Genomic DNA, 21391 nt, shown 5'->3' on the forward strand with positions numbered 1-21391 from the left:
GGCTCGAACTCACGGACCGCGAGATCATGACCTGAGCCAAAGTCGGACGCCCAACCGACTGAGCCACCCAGGAGCCCCAAGTATTTACATTTTTTCTAATTTTGTATTTGTAGTTTTGTATTCTTTTTCTTGAAAAGGGTTCCCAAATTATATAAGCTCTCTGTTCCTAATGTGAGCATGTACGATAGCCAAGGTGGTCTGTCCTTTGCCAATAAAGCTACTGTGCCTTTTCTAAGACTGTCCCCTCCACATGAGGGGGTAGATGAGAACGGTGGTAGAAGGAAGAGGAGCAGCGGGTCAGAAAAGAACTTGTTCATGTAACAAGACAGGCCAGACAGCGACCATCTGCGAGAGGAGGGGAGAGTGGTGTCAGAGGAGGCAGTGGGGAGGCAGGGGGCAGGAAGACCACGGAAAAGAGCCTGAATTTTATTTTAGCCACCGAGAGCAGGGAGGAATTAAGATACAGCTGAAATGTAAAAAGGCCACTCTGGCTACTGTGGGGAACGAAGAGAGGCAGGACAAGAGTGAAGTTAGGGAGAAAAACTGTACTAGTGCAGTGTCGGGCAAGAGAAGGTGGTGCCCTGGACTGGGGTGGTCGTAGTAGACACGGGGGGCAGTGGTCGGATTCGATATACACTTTGCAGGGAGAGATGACGGGGTCTGCTGATGAATCAGACTAGATCTGGTGCGAGGGGAATCAAGGATCATGCCCTGATGTGAGCGTTTGCTGACAGGAAGAGAGAGGAAGGGCACTTACAGGTATGTCCAGGCTGAGGCGCCTGTGATGCTCTACAGGGGGTTGCGGGGGGCGGGGGGTGTCAAGTCGATCTCTGGCTACACAGAGTTGTCAGGAGAGAGTCTGGATGAAAATGTAACTCTGGGAGTCATATGTGCATAGACGATTTTCAAAGCTGAGGGAATGGATGAGATCACATGAGAAGAGAGTAGAGAGAAAAAAAGAGAGGGAGACCTAAGATGGGGCCACGGAGAGCTCCATTTTTAACGATCACGTAGAGGAGGAGGAACATGACAAGCAGAGAAAAAGCAGCTGAAGGGAGGAAAACCAGGGGAGGGTAGTTAGCGTCAAGGAAGCCAAGAAAAGAGAAGGTCTCAAGCAAGGCTAAATGCCAGTCGCGGAACAGCATAAGGACAGAAAAGTGCCCTTTCTGTAACACAGAGTTCGGCAGATATCTACCTAGATAGAAGGAGTTTCCGTCTGCCGACTGCACTGGAGATCAGACTAGAGTGAGTTCATGGGAAATTGGAAACATAGAACATATATGGACCTATAATCACTAAATCAGTAGTTAAAAATCTGCACCCTCCTCTCTCAACAAACAAAAACCACTAGGTTTTTGCTAAGTTCTATCAGACCTTCGCTGTATAGATGACTTTTTACCTTATATAAACTGTTCCAGAGAATACAAAAGAAGGGAAAGATCCTTCATTTATTTTATAAGGCTATTAAAACCTTGTTACCCAATCAGACAAGGATTATTATGTGAGAAAGAAAAATTCGAGGCTAGCCTCACCTCAGTTCACAGAGGTAGACATTCTAAAAATTAGCAAAATGAGTGTAACAATATAGGAAAAAATAATACATGACGACCAGATAGAGTACATCCCAGGAGGCAAAGATGGCTTAACATTAGAAAATGCATTAACACTAATTAACACAAGGAGAACAAATATAGTGTTATCTCAATAGATTCAGAATAAGCATTTGATAAAATTAAAAACACACACTCCGTATACACACACAAATATACAATAGAATACTATTTGGCCATAAAAAAGAACGAAATCTTGCCATTGCAATGAGGTAGACGCAGCTAGAATATATTACACTAAGCGAAGTAAGTCAGAGGAAAACAAATACCATATGATTTCACTCACGTGTGGAATTTGAGAAACAAAACAAATGCACGAAGGAAAAATAAGAGAGACAAACCAAGAAACACTTTTTTTTTAAGTTTATCTATTTCGAGAGAGAGAGAGAGAGAGCGAGCACGTGAGCAAGGGAGGGGCAGAGAGAGAGGGAGAGACAGAATCCCAAGCAGGCTCTGAGCTGTCAGCACAGAGCCTGAAGCGGAGTTCAATCGAGCTCAGTCTCGTGAACTGCAAGATCATGACCTGAGCTGAAATCAAAAGACAGACACTTAACTGACTAAGCCACCCAGGCGCCCTTGAAACACCCTCAACCATAAGAGAACAAACTGATGGTCACCAGAGGGGAGGTGAGAGGAGGATGGGTGAAACAGGTGATGGGGATTGTCAGACAATAAAAAAATGAGAACAAAACCCCCAAACCACATACCTTCGTGATTAAAAAAACAACTCTTAGTTGTGCTAGGAATAGAGAGAAACTTCCTTTCGCGAATAAAGGCTATCTATCCAAACGTGCAATAAATACAGTACTTAATGGTGAAAAGTTAGAAGCATTCTCTGTAAAGTCAGGAATAAGACAAGGGTATTCACTGTCAGTGTTCCTCTTCCATAATAAAATGGAAGCCAAGAAAAAGCAACATAAGTAAAAACTGGAAGGAAGAAACAATGCCGTCATTCACTAAAACACTGATTATATACATAGAAAATCTAAGAGAATCTAAGACAAACTACTAGAATTAATGTTACCAAGGTTGCTGTACACACTCTCAAAATATAAAAATCAGTGGTATTCCTGTGTATTAGCCACAAAGAAGTTAGATGCTCTAATGAAAAATTTATAATTGCAACCAAAATGGTAAGCTACCTAATAAAAGATGTATAAGATCTTACGAAGAAAATTTTAAACCTTCATTGAGGTATTTTTAAAAAACAGAAAGGGTGGCGGGGGGCTCCTGGGTGGCTCAGTCAGTTAACTGTCTGACTTCGGCTCAGGTCATGATCTCGTGGTTCATGAGTTTGAGCCCCACATCGGGTTCTGTGCCGACAGCTCAGAGCCTGGAGCCTGCTTTGGATTCTGTGTCTCCCTCTCTTTCCGTTCCTCCCCTGCTCACACTCTCTCTCTCTCTCTCTCTCTCTCAAAAATAAAGATTAAAAAAAAAAAACAGGAAGGGGGCGCCTGGGTGGCTCAGTCAGCTGGGCACCCAACTTTGGCTTGGGTCATGGTCTCGACGTTTGTGGGTTCGAGCCCCGCACTGGGCTCTCTGCTGTCAGCGTGGAGCTGACTTCAGATCCTCTGCCCTTCCCCTGCTCATGCGTGTGCTCTCTCAAAAATAATAAGTAAACATTTAAAAAAAAAAAAAAAGGAAAGAAAACACATAAAGAGATACCAAGTTCACAGTAAGGAAGATTTGGTATCAAATCATGCAAATACAATTTTTAAGAAAAACCAAAAGTTTTGAAGAACTGTAAGTAGGAGCCTCACCCTATCAGATATCAAGAAAGTTCGGGGTATCTTCCTTTTCCCTTGCTATGAAGGAACATGATTTAGGTGTAGCACTTCTGGCCTCTCTCCATTCTCTCTCTCTTTGAGAAGGGCCTTTTCTGATGGGCGAATTTAGAGGGAAAAGTAAAACTTGGGTACTCTTGGCTTAGCCCCATCTGGTTTCCTATAGGAGTCTGTGACTGCTCTCTGCAGAGTGGTCAAGGGCCTGCCTCTGTGAGGAAAGCCTGGAGTTCTCCAGTTCACGATGCGACTGTGAGGGGAAGTTTTATTTTGAGTGATGAGAGGGGCGCCTGGGTGGCTCAGTCGGTTAAGTGTCCGACTTCGGCTCAGGTCATGATCTCGCGGTCCGTGAGTTCAAGCCCTGCGTTGGGCTCTGTGCTGACAGCTCAGAGCCTGGAGCCTGCTTCAGATTCTGTGTCTCCCACTCTCTCTGACCCTCCCCCATTCATGCTCTGTCTCTCTGTCTCAAAAATAAATAAACGTTAAAAAAAATTTTTTTTAAAAATTGAGTGACGGGGGCGCCTGGGTGGCTCAGTTGGTTAAGCTTCCGATTTCAGCTCAGGTCATGATCTCACAGTTTGTGGGTTTGAGCACCGCATCGGGCTCAGTGCTGACAGCTTGGAGCCTGGAGCCTGCTTCTGATTCTGTGTTTCCCTCTCTCTCTGCCCCTCCCCCGCTTGTGCTCTCTGTCTGTCTCTCTCTCTTTCAAAAATAAACATTGAGTGATGTTTTTGCAAACCCTTTTTATTTTAGATCTGAATCCACATTTTCCAAAAGGCTTTTTCAGTAATGAAACTGACATTTTGACTTCTATTACTCTGTCTTTTGTATATCCCCTCTAAAGTCGCTCCACATATCAGGGGGAGGAAGGATGCTTTTTATTGGGTATCCTCAAACCTCAACATGACTTAAAGACATTACATCTTGTCATATTTAAAAATGTGGTATTAGCCCACAGATAGACAAATAAAACAAAGGAGCAGAATTGGGAGCCTGGAAACAGATTCATGTATATAAGTAAACCTGGCACATGAAAGAAATGGCATTATCAAACAGTGGACAAAAGACAGACTCTTCAATAAATAATACTGGGACAATTTGCTGTCTGTACTGAGCAAGATTCATTTAGTGATTAGTCAGGTAGTATTGTGGGTTGCTTCTTTTAAAAAAACTTATTTTAGGGGGGCACCTTGGGGGCTCAGTTGGTTAAGCATCCAGCTCTTGGTTTCAGTTCAGTTTTGTGAGTTCAGTTCTCACAGTTTTGTGAGTTCGAGCCCTGGATTGGGCTCTGTGCTGACAGTGCAGAGCCTGCTTGAGATTTTCTGTAACCCCCTCTCTCTGCCCCTCCTTTGCCCCCGCCCCCCTTTCTCAAAATAAATACATAAACTTAAAAAATAAAAAAAAATTAAAAAATTATCTTAGGTTATTTATCATTTGCATTATGAAACCTTTCATGAATTACGTATCTTGTTTCCAACGAGATCACAGATTCTTTGAGTGTAGGGCTTGAACCTTACACTTCCTGTTAACCCTCCAGAGCGCCTATCACAGAACTTTACACAGAGACAACACTAAGTAAATGTCTGCTGGCTCTCGTTATTTACATTAAGACTCAATTCCTATTCCTAATGCCTCAGGGCACATGGGTCCATATCAGTACCAAGCTTTTATAAAATATTTTGATATTCTAAAGTAGAATTCTTTAAACAATTGTTCATTTGCTTAATAGGGGTCCTATCTAAGATCAGACATCCAGAACTTGCACTTTGAGGATCACATAGGACAAAAATAAAAGATGTCAGAGTAAAGGTCAGTTAAAGACGTCGCTTTCTCATTACTCTCAAGGCCTATCCTTCTGGCACAGAAGAAAATGAAACCAATCTTATACCTTCCTCCCTACAGATAGTTTTTCTGTCTCACCACACACTGGTGAGATGAGCAGGGCAGGGATTACAGGTGAGGAAATTAAGTTTCAGAGAGGTTAAACTTCAAGTTCACCCAGCAGGCTGGAGAAAGAAGTGGGAAGAGAAGCCAGTGCTCTTTAGAAGAAACTATACTGCTCCCAGCTCTGTAGCTCTTAAGGCTTGATTTCCTTTTACGTGATTTTGTAAGTTCCTGCCCATCATCCGAGAATTCAAACTTCAAGAATGACTAAATGGCTGGAGCCAACAGCTCTCCATGTAAGTCAGGTGAATCAAGCTAATGTCTTCTTTGCAACAGAATTTCCCTCTCCCCTTCTCTTTGTAAAGGAGTTCTGTCTGTCCCGTCAAAACATTTTTAGACAGCAACTTGCCCTTATGGTCCGACAGGCACTGACATCAAATATAAGAAACATTTTGGCATGGGCCTCCTGGTCTCAGACTGGGTCCGTCAAGCTGACCTATTTGTTGTCTGCTTTCTTCCCTTAACTCTCATAGCCACTGATCCTGAAGCTCATGCTGTAGTTATGTCCTTCGCTGGCTCTTCGAAGAAGCCCCAGGGGCTCCTTGTCTCCCTTCTGTGGATCACATTGGCTGTCCCCCAGTCTCTGCCTCAGCAATACACTCAAGGATTCCTCGCCCGGCCAACCTCCCAGTGTTCAAACAGTACCCCCTCGAACCTGTGCCCTTCCAGAGGGTGCCTCACTCCACTAAGCCAGACTGGGGTGTAGACACACACACGTACAATGGCTGCCTTTCCTTTCCTTCAGGTGTCTTAGCAAAGAAAGCACGTGTGGAGTGATGAGGAAGCCAGGAAAGTTTCTCTGATTATTATCCACGTTCCAGGTTCTGGGTGTCAGAGATAAAGGTACTCACCACCTGACCATTAGTCCATGCTCCATGAAGTTTTTCAGGTTAGGGAGGGTTTGCCTCAAGTCTGGAGTCCCTAGTCCATGTTGATATCTTAGCTGCAAAGGTGGAAAAACAGAATTAAAAGAAATTCTGGCAGATACTAGGCAATGCTTCCCAAACACAATCCATTCACTAAGTTTTTTCTTCTTTTGAACTCTCAGAGAGGAAATGTAAATGTACGATTCCAATATTGTTGACCATACTTTCAAAATGGTATTTATTTATTTAAAATTTTTTTTTTAACGTTTTATTTATTTTTGAGACAGAGAGACAGAGCATGAATGGGGGAGGGGCAGAGAGAGGGGAAGTCACAGCATCCGAAGCAGGCTCCAGGCTCTGAGCCATCAGCCCAGAGCCCGACGCGGGGCTCGAACTCACGAACCGCGAGATCGTGACCTGAGCTGAAGTCAGATGCCCAACCGACTGAGCCACCCAGGCGCCCCCAGGATGGTATTTAAAAGGTAGCTTCTTCCTCTCCTGCTTCCTTGCCTCCTAAAGTTAGAGAAGACAAGGAATGGCCACGTATGGAATTAGCACATTTCAAAGAGCCCTACAGGGTTTGCTGACATTAACTCCAGGGACACATACTGCAAAACCAGTATTTGGTTTTCGATACTGAAGGCTGGCAGTAGATACTCTGGGCACATTCAGCCCTTCTTTCCCTGACCTTCCCCTTTGTATAACCAAGGGCAATGTCGTGCTCATCTCTAATTTCCAACAGTGTCTGACAGTGCTAGGGCTCGGTTAACGCTTATTAAACAAATAAATAGCAAGCCACTTTTGATAGAAGCTGTGCTCTGTTTTTCTCTCATTCCTAACTTTCCTCTTGTCCAGAACCAGGACTTACAGCTGTAGAGCTGGTATGAGGAAACTATGGCCTGTGGATGGATCTGGTCTTAGTTTTACTTATTTCTGCTAGAGTTGATTTTCTAAATTAGGTCCTTCTATGTACCTTGGGCAACTTGCTAATGGTTTTCATCTGTCTATTCCTTGCCTTCTCTAACTCTGTCTCTGACTACCTCTTGCTTTTAACTGGTCACAACAGCAATCTAAATATATGTGCATATTCATACACGTGCTCTCTCTCTCTCTCTCTCTCACACACACACACACACACACACACACACACACACACACAACATTAAATGCACAATAAATGGGGGCGCCTGGGTGGCTGAGTCGGTTAAGCGTCCGACTTTGGCTCAGGTCATGATCTCGAGGTCCATGAGTTCGAGTCCCGTGTCAGGTTCTGTGCTGACAGCTCAGAGCCTGAAGCCTGTTTCAGATTCTGTGTCTCCCTCTTTCTCTCTCCTCCCCTGCTCATGCTCTGTCTCTCTCTTCTCAAAAATAAAAAAACGTTAAAAAAAATACACAATAGGAGCGCCTGGGTGGCTCAGTTGGTTGGGTGTCTGACTTCGGCTCAGGTCATGATCTCGCGGTCCGTGAGTTCGAGCCCCGCGTCAGGCTCTGTGCTGACAGCTCAGAGCCTGGAGCCTGTTTCAGATTCTGTGTCTCCCTCTCTCTGACCTTCCGCCATTCATGCTCTGTCTCTCTCTGTCTCAAAAATGAATAAACGTTAAAAAAAAAAACACAACAAATGTACAAGGCCCTGTGGAAATGTATTTTTCAAATGATATGATATATATGAAGAAAGTACTTTGTAAGCTGTATACTGGTGTACTAACATGAAAGATAATCAGTCTTGACGTTTTACTTTTCCAGCACCTAAATTTAAAAGTGGCTAAGCCAAACTTCTAAATATTTTCCTCTCTTAAAAAATAAAACCACTACTAGGGCTACTGGCTGGCTCAGTCAGTAGAGCATGCGACTCTCGATCTCGGGGTTGTGAGTTCGAGCCCCACATTGGATGGAGAGATTACTTAAAGGTAAAAAAAAAATCTTAAAAAAAGAAACAAACAAACAATAAAACCGCTACCAATAACAACAACAAAATCAAACTTTTCTTTTGTTTGTATCTACTACTTAACTGATTTTTTTACTTAAGTGTGAGTGACACTAACAGAGTTTACTCTCACTACCCTGAACCGCTAAAGGAAAACCCCCAAGCCTAACCAGATCTCTCGAATGGTCTGAATATACACAAAAAATAAGGAAGTAGAAACAGAGAATGTTAAAACTCAAAGGTATTTTGAATATTATTTAAGGCAATCCTTTTCTTTTGCAGATGGGGAAACTGAAGCCCAGAAAGGGGAAATAAATTCTCCAGGACCGCATGTTTTCATAGCAGAGATACTATTAGCTAGAGCCTCGTTCTCACAACCATGCTATTCCACCATCTACCCCAAAGTCTGAGAAGAAAATTGGTTGAAATACTTGAGAAGACAAAGGGAAAATATTCTTTTCCTTTTCCAAAGCTAGCTTGGTGACCTAAATCACCTCCTGAGATTTGTTGACCTTGAATTATAAGATCTACTCCTTATTAAATGACATCATTTCTTATATTAGTATAAAGGCATTTTTTCCATACATTGATAAAAGTAAAATGGCTGATATCCCAATGTGACATTCCTGAATTCATTGTTTCAATAAAAAAGTGAAATTGTTTACACATGGCATGGAAATTTCACCTGTGATTCATACTGAAAAATATTAAATATCAAAACACACACACACACACACACACACACACACACCCATACTGAAATAACACTAAGCTATGTGTCCCTGAGCCAGTACATAGTCAATTGCCTGCTGCAGGCTCCACAATGGAAGGTGGGTGTTGAATTCTTTTCACAGACCACAACAAAACTTTTTCTTCAAGTCTGATTTCAACCAAAAAAGGAAAATGTGGGAATTCTAAGCCTCTACCCAGGTCTTAACCCTGCATTTGCTGTATAGCATTATCATTTTTTAATCACAGAATCCTAGGACATTGTATCTTAAAGAGACCCTGGAGACCATTTTTCCAACCTCCTTCCTTTCATAAATGAAGAAACTAAGGCTCAGTAAGGCAAGTGTCCTGCCCAAGGTCACAGCTGATCAGGGACCAAGCCAAGGCTGGATTTAAATTTTTTTTTAATTTTTTAAATCCAAGTATAATTAACATACTTGTTATGTTAATTACATTCAACATTCAACATTTGTGCATTCTACATTCATTTTTCCGATTCAACAATTCTATACGTTATTCAGGTGCTCACCACAATAAGTGTACTCTTAATCCCCATCACCTATTTTACCCATCCCCCTCCCACCTTCCCTCTGGCAACCACCAGTTAATGTTCTCTGTTTCTCTGTATTTCGGTCTGTTTTTGTCTCTTTTTGCTTTGTTCATTTGTTTCTAAAATTCCAAATATGAGTGAAATCATATGGTATTTGTCTTTCTCTGACGGACTTATTTCACTTAGGTCCATCCATGTTGTTGCATATGGCAAGATCTCTCCTTTTTATGGCTGAGTACTATTCCTGTGTGTGTGTGTGTGTGTGTGTGTGTGTGTGTGTGTGTGTCTCACATCTTACATTCCATTGTGTGTATGTGTATACTGCTTTCCTATCTTGGCTATTGTAAATAATGCTGCAATAAACATTGGACGCATATATCTTTTTGAATTAGTATTTTTGTTTTCTTTGGGTAATACCCAGTAGTGGAGCTGGATCACATGGTAGTTCTGTTTTTAATTTTTTGAGAAACCTCCATACTGTTTTCCACAGTGGCTGCACCAGTTTGAATTCCCTCCACCAGTGCATGCGGGTTCCTTTTTCTCCACATCCTTGTCAACACTTGCCGTTTCTTGGTTTTTGATTTTACAAGGCTAGAGTTTCTTTTCTTTTTTTGGCTAGAATTCCTTCAAACAAATTTTTTTAAGGTTTATTTATTTTTGAGAGAGAGAGAGAGCGGAACCAGGGGAGGGGCAGAGAGAGGAGGAGACACAGAATCCAAAGCAGGCTCCAGGCTCTGAGCTGTCAGTACAGAGCTCAACATGGGCCTCAAACCCATGAACCGCGCGTGAGCCAAAGTAAGATACTTAACTGATTGAGCCACCCAGGTGCCCCTTGGCTATGATTTCTTAATAACAACTCCAAATTCTTTCTACCATGTCACCCTTTTAATTTTCAACATATAAAACCAAAAAAAATCACACATAATACATATATATATTAAAATTTAAAAATAAAGTACATGTACTGTTTAGTAAGTCTAAACTGCTATAAGGCTTATAATGAAAAAGCAAATTCTTTGCTCTTCAGTAACAACTTCTTCACCTTCATATTTCTAAATAGTGTGATTATACTAATTTTCCTATTATTTCCTATTCTTCCCAGTTTTAAACATCATCTACTGTGTTCCTACTATGAAAAATGAAAATTTAGATTTTATATTACTCTTCCCTTACACAAACATTTTATCCCCTCATCCATACATCACCTATGACTTTCTCGTAAAGAATGTGAGGATTTAACTCTCTACCCTCCCAAATATACTTCTCTTCACCCTTAAGATATTAAATATCACAATTTTTGTTAGCTCAATATTTAGTGCTTACCTTATTATATATGCAGAAATACTTTTCACTGCTAAGCCATGTAACAACATACTATTCCTTTTTTGTACTTTTTTGGGTTTGCTTTTCCTAAACTGATAATTGTCATTTTTCCTAGTTGTTGGGTACCTATCTCGAAGACAGTGTTAATTGTTGAGTACTTATATACTTATCACTAGATCCCCCCTAAACTAGAACAAAACCTTAAAATTCTTCTCAGTCTGATTAAATACACCACATGACCTACCAGGTCCATTTCCCCCTTGGAAGCACCCCTCTTCTCTGTTCCATTCTGAACTTGCTGCTCTCGGGGCCTTCTCCACTGCTCCCTTCTCAGAACTTTCCTTCCCCATCATCTCTTCTGTGTCAAAGCTGTTGTTTTAGATCTCATGACTTCTCTCTTGATTTACTGCCTCATCATGGTAGTGCATATCCTATAACAGTTTTCTGGGAAAGGGGAACATGGGAGGCATCTTTTTTGACACCTTGAATATTTAAAAATACCTTTATTCTATTCTCACACTTGAATGATAGTTTGTCTGGGTATAGAATTCAAGGCTGAAATAATTTCCCTTGAAAATTTCTAAAATAATGTTTCACTGCCATTTATTTTTTTTTATTTAAAAAAAATTTTTTTAATTATTATGTTTATTTATTTTGAGAGACAGACAGAGTATGAGTGGGGGAGGGGCAGAGAGAGAGGGAAACACAGAATCCAAAGCAGGCTCCAGGCTCTGAGCTGTCAGCACAGAGCCTGATGTGGGGCTCGAACTCACAAACCACGAGATCATGACCTGAGTCGAAGTTGGGCACTCAACCGACTGAGCCACCCAGGCGTGCCCTGTTTCAGTGCCATTTAACTGTGCATATGGGAACTGAGAAACCTGGTAACATTCTGATTCTTGATCCTTTGTATGTGAGTTGATTCTTCTTTCTGGATGTTTTTGGGATTTTATTCTTTAACCCCAGTATTTTAAAAGGCGAAAGATTTATACGATCTGAAGAGAAACCAGAGTATAACCCCAGTATTTTAAAAGTTCACAGTGCTAAGCCTCTGTTTTGGTGTTTTTCATTCATTGTGCTGGGCACATTGTGAGGCCTTTCAATATGAAAACTGTTATCCCCTAATTCTTCTTTTCTTCTTCTCCTCCTCCTCCTCCTTCTTCTTCTTTTCTTCTTATTGTTATTAGCAGCAGTAGTATTTTGTCATCTGCTCTTTCCCTACTTTCTGTTACTTCTGGGTTTCTTTCTTCTTCTTCCTCCTTTTTCTTTTAGGTTTGAAAAAACATTCACGGCATTATGAATGAGACTGTAAAAGCTCATCAGATAGTCTATGCAGTGCTTGCTGACTGGGGTGGGGGGGGTTCACTGTAGAGCAAGTGAGGATTGAAGCCTAGCCCTTTCTGTGGGGCACACGTCAATCCCAGTAGTTCTCATTGCTGGGACTATATTTCTCCAGAGGGAATCCTCCAATCTTCTGCCTAGGAATATAATCTAGATCCCATTCTGAGAGTAGGAAAAAGCGGTTGGGGGAATTCATTGTTGGTATGTTGGACTTTAACTGAATCCCCTCGTTTTCGGTAAGGCATCTTATTTTTTGACCCTGTGTACCGGGCAGTTCGGAGTTCAGAGCTTCTCTGGTTCAATTTTTTCAGAAAGTAAACCTCCAATCTCCCACTGGGGTGTGTGCAGGGGTAATTGCTTGGCTATGAAGTGTGGATGAAGTGAACTGGCAATCTTATTTCTCTTTCTATAGAATTTCAAGCAATTCTCCTGTTTTTTAGACCTATTCCTTATTCTACACTCTATGAGGTACTTCATACCTCCAAATCCCAAGTCCTTCTGGAGGGCTATGGCTTGAATTCCATGGTTACTTGAAGGCTCTAGGCTTCCTTTTTCTCCATTCTGCCAACTCAGTTTATCACTCATTTATTTGTTTGCATTTTTCTAAAATTTTGTTGACTATCACTCACTCTCGTCTCTTCTGTTCTCTTCAACCCCATGAGTTTGCAAGTTTATATTATTTTATCTAGTGCCACTAATAAATAACATTTCAATGGGGAGCTGACATAAACGAGTATGACACAAATGAGTAAATTCAATTTGTTTATCATGCAGTCCCCTACATACATAACAGCTTTTTCATACTGGCTAACAACCTTCCGGACAGCCTTTTACAGAGTACTCAATAGAGCTCTATTTCCTGTCTCCAAGTCTCTCTCTAGGCATCCTCCATCTGGCCATATTCTCTTCTTTATCTATTTTGGGAGAGAGAGAGAGAGAGAGAGAGAGAGAGAGAGAGAGAGAGAGAAGGGAAGGGGCAGAGAGAGGGAGAGGGAGAATCCCAAGCAGGCTCTGCACTGTCAGCACAGAGCCCAACACGGGGCTCCATTTCAGGAATGCGGAGATGAAGATCTGAGCTGAATACTTAACTGACTGAGCCATCCAGGTGCCCCCATCTGGCAATATTCCATCTGTTCTCAAGGTGTGGATACAAGTTCCATTTCCTGTAGGTAGCTTTCTCTGACTCCTCCAGGATAAGGGAACATTTTACACCACTCCCCAAATCCCTTCCCGCACCAAGTTTGCATGTGCTGTCTTTGGAGAGCCTTAACTAACTGAGTAGGTACTTGATAAATATTTGTTAATTAGTAAGTGAGATCAATGCTGTGGGGAGGGAATGAGAGGCATCATGACGCACTGCAATGAGCTTCGATGCAAAAGATCTGGATGTGAACAACAGCGCTGTCAGTTACTAGTTGTTTGACTTTGGGTAAGTCATTCACTTCTCTGAGGAGTTTCAGCTTCCTTACTTATAAAATGGGAAATGTTACCTCTCTTGCAGAGCTGTTGTGAAGTTTAAATAAGATAAAGTGTACAGAGCACCCCAAACAATATGTGGTACATAATAAGCGCTCAATAAACTATACTTACTACCATTATAATACATATATACTCTGTATATTATCATCATCAGAGCATCTACTACTAGGCTGGGCATAAAACTGGTGCCCAAAGATGGCTTATCACTTAACTCATTAGAATGAGTGTCAGAAAGGAGGGGGGGGGAGAGTTCAACTCAAAGGAAAAAAAATCTTAAGTACATTGTTCACTTTTTTACATGGCAATTTTTACTAATTTACTAAGCTTCTGACTGCAAGCACTCTAAAGAGGCAGTAATGAACACGATACATGTCAATATCTTTAAAATAATTGCACAGTGAAATGGAAAGACATGATGTGGGTGGTCAGAAGATCTGGGTGACTGAGCTCTACTGTATGATCATCAGCAAGTGCCTCCCTGCTCTGGCTAGCCAAATAATTTTCAATTTTTTTTTTTCCTGTAGCTCTAGAATCCTTTGTTTAAATGAAATATTATGTAGAAGCCCAAAGCGTAAAGCAAATAAGGAACTCCTCTAACTAAGGGAAGTGGTGGAACAGAATTAGAGCTCAGACAGGCATTCCCATCTTGCAGGTTAAACAAACGCTCCTGAGCTACATCATCTTGATGAGCCTTTCAAAGTTTTGTGAGTCCACTTTCAATGCTCTAACATTACAGGTTTGCACCATGTATATAAGGATTTTGATATAAAAATATGGTTTGCACAGCACACATTCACAGTGTGAGAGAGGAAAGAACATCAGCCCAGTCAGCCCCATTTCTGACTTTGCCCACTTCTGATGGTATCAGAAGTCAAACTTGGCAAAGAGGGTGTCAAACCTTTATGTGTTCACTTGAGGGGTAGGTTTTGATGGAAGAGCCTACAGAAGATACCTTTCTGAACACCTCAGGGGAAGTATATGAAAATAGAAGGGGTAGGATGGGATTCAGTCTTATATACTATACTATGTCAGGTAGAGCTGACCCACTATGTACTTATGTACATGTAAATGTACATACTTTAGGAAAGAAATAAATCTAAATTTTTATTAAGTAATTCTTTTTTTTTTTTTTATTTATTTTTTTTTTCAACGTTTATTTATTTTTGGGACAGAGAGAGACAGAGCATGAACGGGGGAGGGGCAGAGAGAGAGGGAGACACAGAATCGGAAACAGGCTCCAGGCTCCGAGCCGTCAGCCCAGAGCCTGACGCGGGGCTCGAACTCGCGGACCGCGAGATCGTGACCTGGCTGAAGTCGGACGCTTAACCGACTGCGCCACCCAGGCGCCCCTTAAGTAATTCTTTAACAAGTTAACTGTGGTGATGCATTAGCAGAAACAGGAAAAAAAAAAAAAAAAAAAAAAAAAAAAAAAAAAAAAGGAGTGAGGCCAAGGAGGAAAAGACAAAGGACAGGGAAAGGGGAGAAAGAACTACATTTACTAAGTTCCTACATATTCTATTCTTTCATTCAACAAGTATTTATTTAGTGTCCACCAGGGTAGGCCCTGTAAATCAGCTCTGTCTCTGGAATGACAGGCCTGGACTCACAGTCTGTTCTCACCACATAATATATGAAATCTTGAACGAGTCACATAACCAATCTGTGCCTTGGCTGTAGAACATGAGCAACACTCCAGAGGCGGCTCTGAAGGTTAGGTTCAAAGACTGAAGTTCTCTTTTCTCTAAAAAAAATCTTATTTCACATTCCTCAAAACCTGCCCTCACCAAGTACTATCAATACCACACTTCCCTAAAGAGCTCCTTCTGCTCTCACTTCTGATTGGGGAAGCGGGGGGGTGCCAAGAAACCCAGGCAAATAAAATATTGCCTTGGGTCCGTCTAACTGCCTCAAATTAGTCTCTGAAATAAACACCTTTTGTAACAACTTCCTACTTAACCACCACCCAAAGAGTCTAAGCAGTTTTTAAGTGGAATTTTGGTTTCAATTAGCTTGAATTTCGGCTTTACTTTGATTGGTTTAGAACTCCACAGGAGCAATTAAACTTTTGTGCAACTCTATCGTAGGCTAGTAGGTGAAAACTACACATAAATGATAAATGAGATGGGAAGTGGGAAGAAGAATGTTCGGTGGTTCCCTGAAAAAATGAACAAATGCTATTGTCTATTAGCAAAAGAAAATCCCCATACAAACCAGGAAGATCTGGCTTTATAGTTACTGGAACAAGTTAAAGAAAAGAAAACAAGAGCACAGAATACATTTAGACCTCAGCAGACAATTATAACCATGTCAATTCCATTAAAGTATCTTTCCTTATCTTCCTCTCCCACACCATCTTCTTGTATAAAAATACAATTTGGTTTCATCCAAATCACTGTGAGTTTCACCAAATTAGATCAACTATGATGTTAGAGCCTTTGTAGTTGAAATTGACTAGTTCCTACAGCTTGATGAATGGTACTACTCCACTGAAGGAGTAAGACCATTTGCAGCTCCGTAGATCATATTTTAAAATAAAGTGTGATTGTACTTCTAAGAAATAAATGCTGAGCTCTTATACTCAGTGAGCATCTGCTTATTGAGCTAAGAGAGCTAATTTAATATCAAAGTACTCAATTTTGTTTTTATTTTTTAAACACACAATTTTTCCAGGCCAAGAAAGACTCCAGGGGTTCAGGAATCATTTTGTCATTTAGGTTTTGGCAGGAGAAATTCAGTTTAGACAACAGACACATGCACATGCATACGCACGTGCACACATAGACACACACACACACACACACACACACACACACACTCTTCCAAACTATATTCATCTACACAAGGCCACTTACTGCGTGGCTTATTAGTTCCATATGGGACTTGAGCTAAGCTGCATGATATGTTTGATACAAACCGTCTGTTACCGTGAGGGAATGTGGATTAATACAATGCTTCAATAAAGGTTACTAAAAGATCAACACTTTCGTGATGGGATTACAATGAATTTGACTACAAAGAGAACTGGTCTACAGGAATTGCAAAAATAAGAAATTAAAAACGTACATATGCATCAAAGACTTAACTTTGGAGTTTTGGCTTATGTAGTCAAAAATCTCTATTGGACTAGTTACCAATATTTCAATTCATTTTTAAATGCTAAGGTTTCACTGACATGAAAAGAACTAGATTAAGAGCTTAAAAAAAAAGGGCACCACCATGTCAAAAATAAAATCTGCTTTCTTAGAAGAAACAACTCTTTCAAAGATATGGAAAAGCTACTTAAGGAATATTTAATATGAGCAATAATATTGTTTCTTACAGTGAGTCATTGCAATATATACCTCTAAGGAAAAGTATAAAAACCTGATTATGGGCCTCTAGTTGCAAGAATAGCCTAAGTACTTTTCCATCCCCGTCTACAAACCATGCCAGTTCTTTTCCAAAATAGATATGTTATAATGTAAACACTGGACACAGCTGACCTCAGACCTCAGAAAAGCCTGAAAGTCAGGTCTAAAAGCTTGAAAGTCTAAGAAATGGCAATGTTTCTTCTATTCCTCCTCCCAGTTATACTACCAACTACTCTTAGAGTCATGGGATTCATATTAGAGCTGAATGGCACCTTTGAGAGCATCAGCCCACCTGCCTCATTGACCCTGTGCGGTTAAGTGCAAGGTTACGTGGCCTAAGGTTGAACAGATTGAGTCCAGGGAGAGAAAACGTTTGCTGAGTTCTAACCACAGGCTCTTTTCTTTACATCACTTGTTGTATTTCTGAAGCATAGGTTATATCTGAGCCAAACTTATCATTGTAAAATCTGTCATATCAAAAACACTTCAATTAAGATGGTCCTTTGCTTCAGCATCTTATGTTTGCCAGAAACTAACTAGAAGCCCTGTTAAACTGACGCAACTCTGGGGTCAACCTGATCGGTAAGTGTGGTCTCTGTCGCGGCCAATTCTTAGGAGTTGCTAAAGAGGGTCAATAAAGCACACTGTAAATGGACAAGCAAGGCAGAACTGGAAATCTGTCAAAGGCAGGCAAATCATACCCTTGATAGCAACTGCGATCAGCTGTAATTAATGATCATCAAAGAAAGGTTATGTTCTCAGGAGGCTAAAGGCTGTGTGAGTGGACAAACTTGTATAGGATCCACTGAAGCAGATATGCTGTCAGGTCCAGCTCCCTGCCTTCGTGTTTAATAGTCCTGGGCATACTGATTTACCCCAAACTACCTTGTATTCACCTTTGACCCAATCTGGAGTCCTGACTCCCGTAGGGGCTATACGTTGTTCCCGACACGGTTCAAACTCAGAATTTCTGCTTCTCGTTCACTGACTTTGATGTTATCTTGGTGCAAAGAACTCTATCAGACCAAGAAGGTCACAGTCTAATAAGGCAGAAACTGTTTTCTAGGATGACTTATAAATGAAATCACAAAGTATTTAGCCTCTTGTGTCTGTCTGCCTTCATTTATGTTTTTGAGATTCATCTATGTTGTTACGTGCATGAGTAGCTCATTCCCTTCCATTGCTGAGTGGTATTCTGTTGTATGAATACACCATAAATTGTCCATCTGTATGCCAGTTGATGAACATATGGGTTGTTTCATGTTTGGGCTATTATGAATGAAGGTCCTATAAACATTTGGGCACAGGTTTTTGTTTGAACTTGTATTTTTATTCCTCTCGGACCAATACTTACCTGTGGAACACCACAGAAATATGTCTAACTGTATTTTAAAAATGCCAAACTGTTATCCTAAGTGGCTATACAATTTCACATTCCCATCAGTCATATATGAATGTTTCAGTTGCTGTACATCATCATCATCAGGAATGGATACTGTCAGTTCTTAAAAAATCTTAGCCATTCTAGTAAGTATGCAGTGGTACCTTCTTATACTTTTAATCTGCATTTCCCGAATCACTAACAACATTGAGCATCTTTTCATATGCTTTTCTTGTCATCTGTATCTCTTCTTCTGGCCCTCTTGTACTTTCTGTAAGCTACTTCTGATGAATACCTGATACATCTGACTATATCCTCTGATTAATCTTAACACCTTCTAATCGATAATCCTCTCATTAGTATCATTTCTACTTAATCTAGAATAGATTCTCCATATAACACCACCACAATCCTATTTGTACTAAGGAGCCACAGGGAGTTCTTGTGTATGTAGAAGTAAAAAAAAAAAAAAAATGAAAATGCTATTTATGAATGCAGGGATTCCCTCACAGAAATTTAGGTAAACTAAGTATCAGTTTTATTGGAATAAAAAATGCCCTTCTATCAGTTGTTAGAACTTTGATTACATGGGAATACAGAAGCCCATTCCGGCATCTCCCCAGCCATGTACAGTGACCACAGTACCTGATATAATCACTGGTAGAAATTACTTAATTCAGTCCAACAAAAAATTATCGAACGGTGCGTGCGTGTGCGTGCGTGTGTGTGTGTGTGTGTGTGTGTGTGTGTGTGTGTGTCTTTGGGGAGGGGTGATAAAAATAGAAATGAAGATATGTATATGCTGTTGTTTGTAAATAGGGACAATTTGGAAACTGAATATATGCTAAGCCTTTAGTCAGGTTCCAGGGTGGAATAATGACTGTGTTACTATAATGAAAATAATGCCATATAGCTGCTAATATATTTACGGAGTGATTAACTATGTGCTAAGCATTTCACACTGCGTTATTTCATACAGTCCTCACTATGACCCGCTTACAACTGAGGATACTAGAAGTTAATAAGTGGTAGCACTTGAACTGGTACCCCAGGTTTGTCTGACCCTCGCCCTTTGAACTCTTAACCACTTCAGAGTGATGATGATAAGGGTAATACCAATAGCATCTACAGTCCTTCTCAACCTGCAATCTGTGCCAGGCATGGAACTTGACTGTTTACTTAAGTCATTTCATTTAACCTTCATAACAACCCCATGAGATAGGTAGGTGGTATAATTTCCACTGCACACATGACAGAGTTTAAAAGGTTAAAGGAGCTGCCTGAAACTTCACAGCTACGCAAGCAGAAGAGCCGGGATTTGAATTCAACTGATACTTTACATCCCAGCACACAGTCTAAATACTGCTTACACGTTGGTGAGAAAAGATTTTCCCATTCGTGATTTGATTCCAATACTTAGAAAGAGACTCTCAGCTCTTCAGAGAAACACATTCCTTCTCTTGATATCAGACATTTGACAACAGCTACATCTCGACTCAGCTGTTGTTCAGCTAAGCTCTACATATTTAGTCTTCTAAAATCTTTGCTTGTAAGTTAATCCCTACAGCCTCTTCATCATTCTTTACGTCTCTGAACTCCCTCCAGTTTCCCTTAAAGAATCTGGTAACGAGGTGCCCTAAATGGAACACAGTTTTCCAGAATGCTCCTTTCTCTCACTAATGATTTTTTTCCCTTAAAATATTAATTTTACTATAACATCCACTTCATGTCCTTCATGTTTTTTTCGTGCAATTCTTCTGACCTCACATGAATAGCACTGGCGTCTAAAGCCCATGTGTCCACTGTTTAGTCTCTCCGGTCGATCATAAATAAATGTAGTTTCAAAAAAGGAAAAACAAAACCAAAATGGCAATGAACTGTCAAGTCACGATGCTCCTCGAACCGGGCAGATCCTCTTACAATTTGGTCTGGAATAAATTTATTCACCTTTGATCTCATCAAGTCATTGAATGAAAAACAATTCATCCGCCATACATGTACTGAATGTCCACTGCAGGCAAGGCGTGCAAAGTATGACGGGGTGTCACGAAATGCCTCAGCCATGGATGCTCCCTTTAAGGAGGTTACCTTTTTACATGCACATAGAAGGAAAGGACAACCTTCGATGAGAGTTTGAAGGGCTGGGTAGTAGTCACAATTTTAAGATGGTCACCAAGACTTTCGTTCCCTGGTGTTATTACTCCCCTGATTATTTTATGTCTATGGCAAAGGGAGATCATCTGGATAGGCCTAATCTAATCACACGAGGCCTTTAAAAGGAGAAAGTTTTCTCTGGCTGGCAACAGAAGAGAACGTTCTGAAAGATCTGAACTGTGAGAAGGGCTTGACGGGACATTATTGGTCTGAAAATGGAGGGGTCATGTAAGAAGGAATGCAGGAGGCCTCTAGGAGCAAAGGCTGGCCCCTGGCTAAAAGCCAGCAAGTAAATGTAAACTTCAGACCTACAGCTGCAAGCAACTGGATTCTGCCAACAATTTAAATGAGCTTGGAAGTAGATTATTCCCAAGAGCTTCCAGATAAGAGCCCAGCCTGACCAACACCTTGATTCTGGCTTTCTGAGACCCTGAGCAGAGAAACCAGATGAGCCCACCCAGACTTCTGACCTAGAGAGCTTTGAGATAAAAATGCACGGGGTTTAAGCTGCTACATTTGTGGTGATTTGTTATGAAGCAACAGAAAACTAAAAAAGGTGAAAAAGATTACTTCTACCTTTTACCTGAAGATATCTGAAATGGATTCATGGGGATAATGCAGCCTGGGCAGTTAGTTCCTTGACAGACAACATTTCTGTATGTCTGCTATGTGTCAGCACAAAGGGGATAGCTCTATACAAGGGCACAGAGGTTTTTAGTTAGCAAATAATATTTTGAACATTAAACACATGCTGGGACATACTTCTCTAAGGGCTAATTTAAGTGCTCAGGGGAAGGGGTTAGAGACGCTGAAGAATTATCTCCAACTTTATCTATTTTGGGGAGTCTGAGTTTTTGTTCTCCAGAGATACTGATTCTCTAAAATATTCTGCAAGATTCTGTCAGGCTAAGAGCCAAATCTGGATGTTCAAATTTATAGAAGACAGACTGAATAACTGA

The 21391-nt window shown here is 40.9% G+C and overlaps 1 protein-coding gene across 1 annotated transcript in view; it reads right to left on the reverse strand.

The window, feature by feature from the left end:
* Positions 1-21391, reverse strand: part of UVRAG (UV radiation resistance associated) — a 293487-nt gene that overhangs the window by 22146 nt on the left and 249950 nt on the right. Inside the window, exon 14 of the mRNA XM_030333127.1 lies at positions 6187-6278. Within this exon, the coding sequence (XP_030188987.1) occupies positions 6187-6278 (92 nt within the window). The remainder of the gene's footprint in view (positions 1-6186; positions 6279-21391) is intronic.

This window comes from Lynx canadensis, chromosome D1 (genome assembly GCF_007474595.2).
Source record: "Lynx canadensis isolate LIC74 chromosome D1, mLynCan4.pri.v2, whole genome shotgun sequence".
Taxonomy (NCBI): Eukaryota; Metazoa; Chordata; class Mammalia; order Carnivora; family Felidae; genus Lynx; species Lynx canadensis.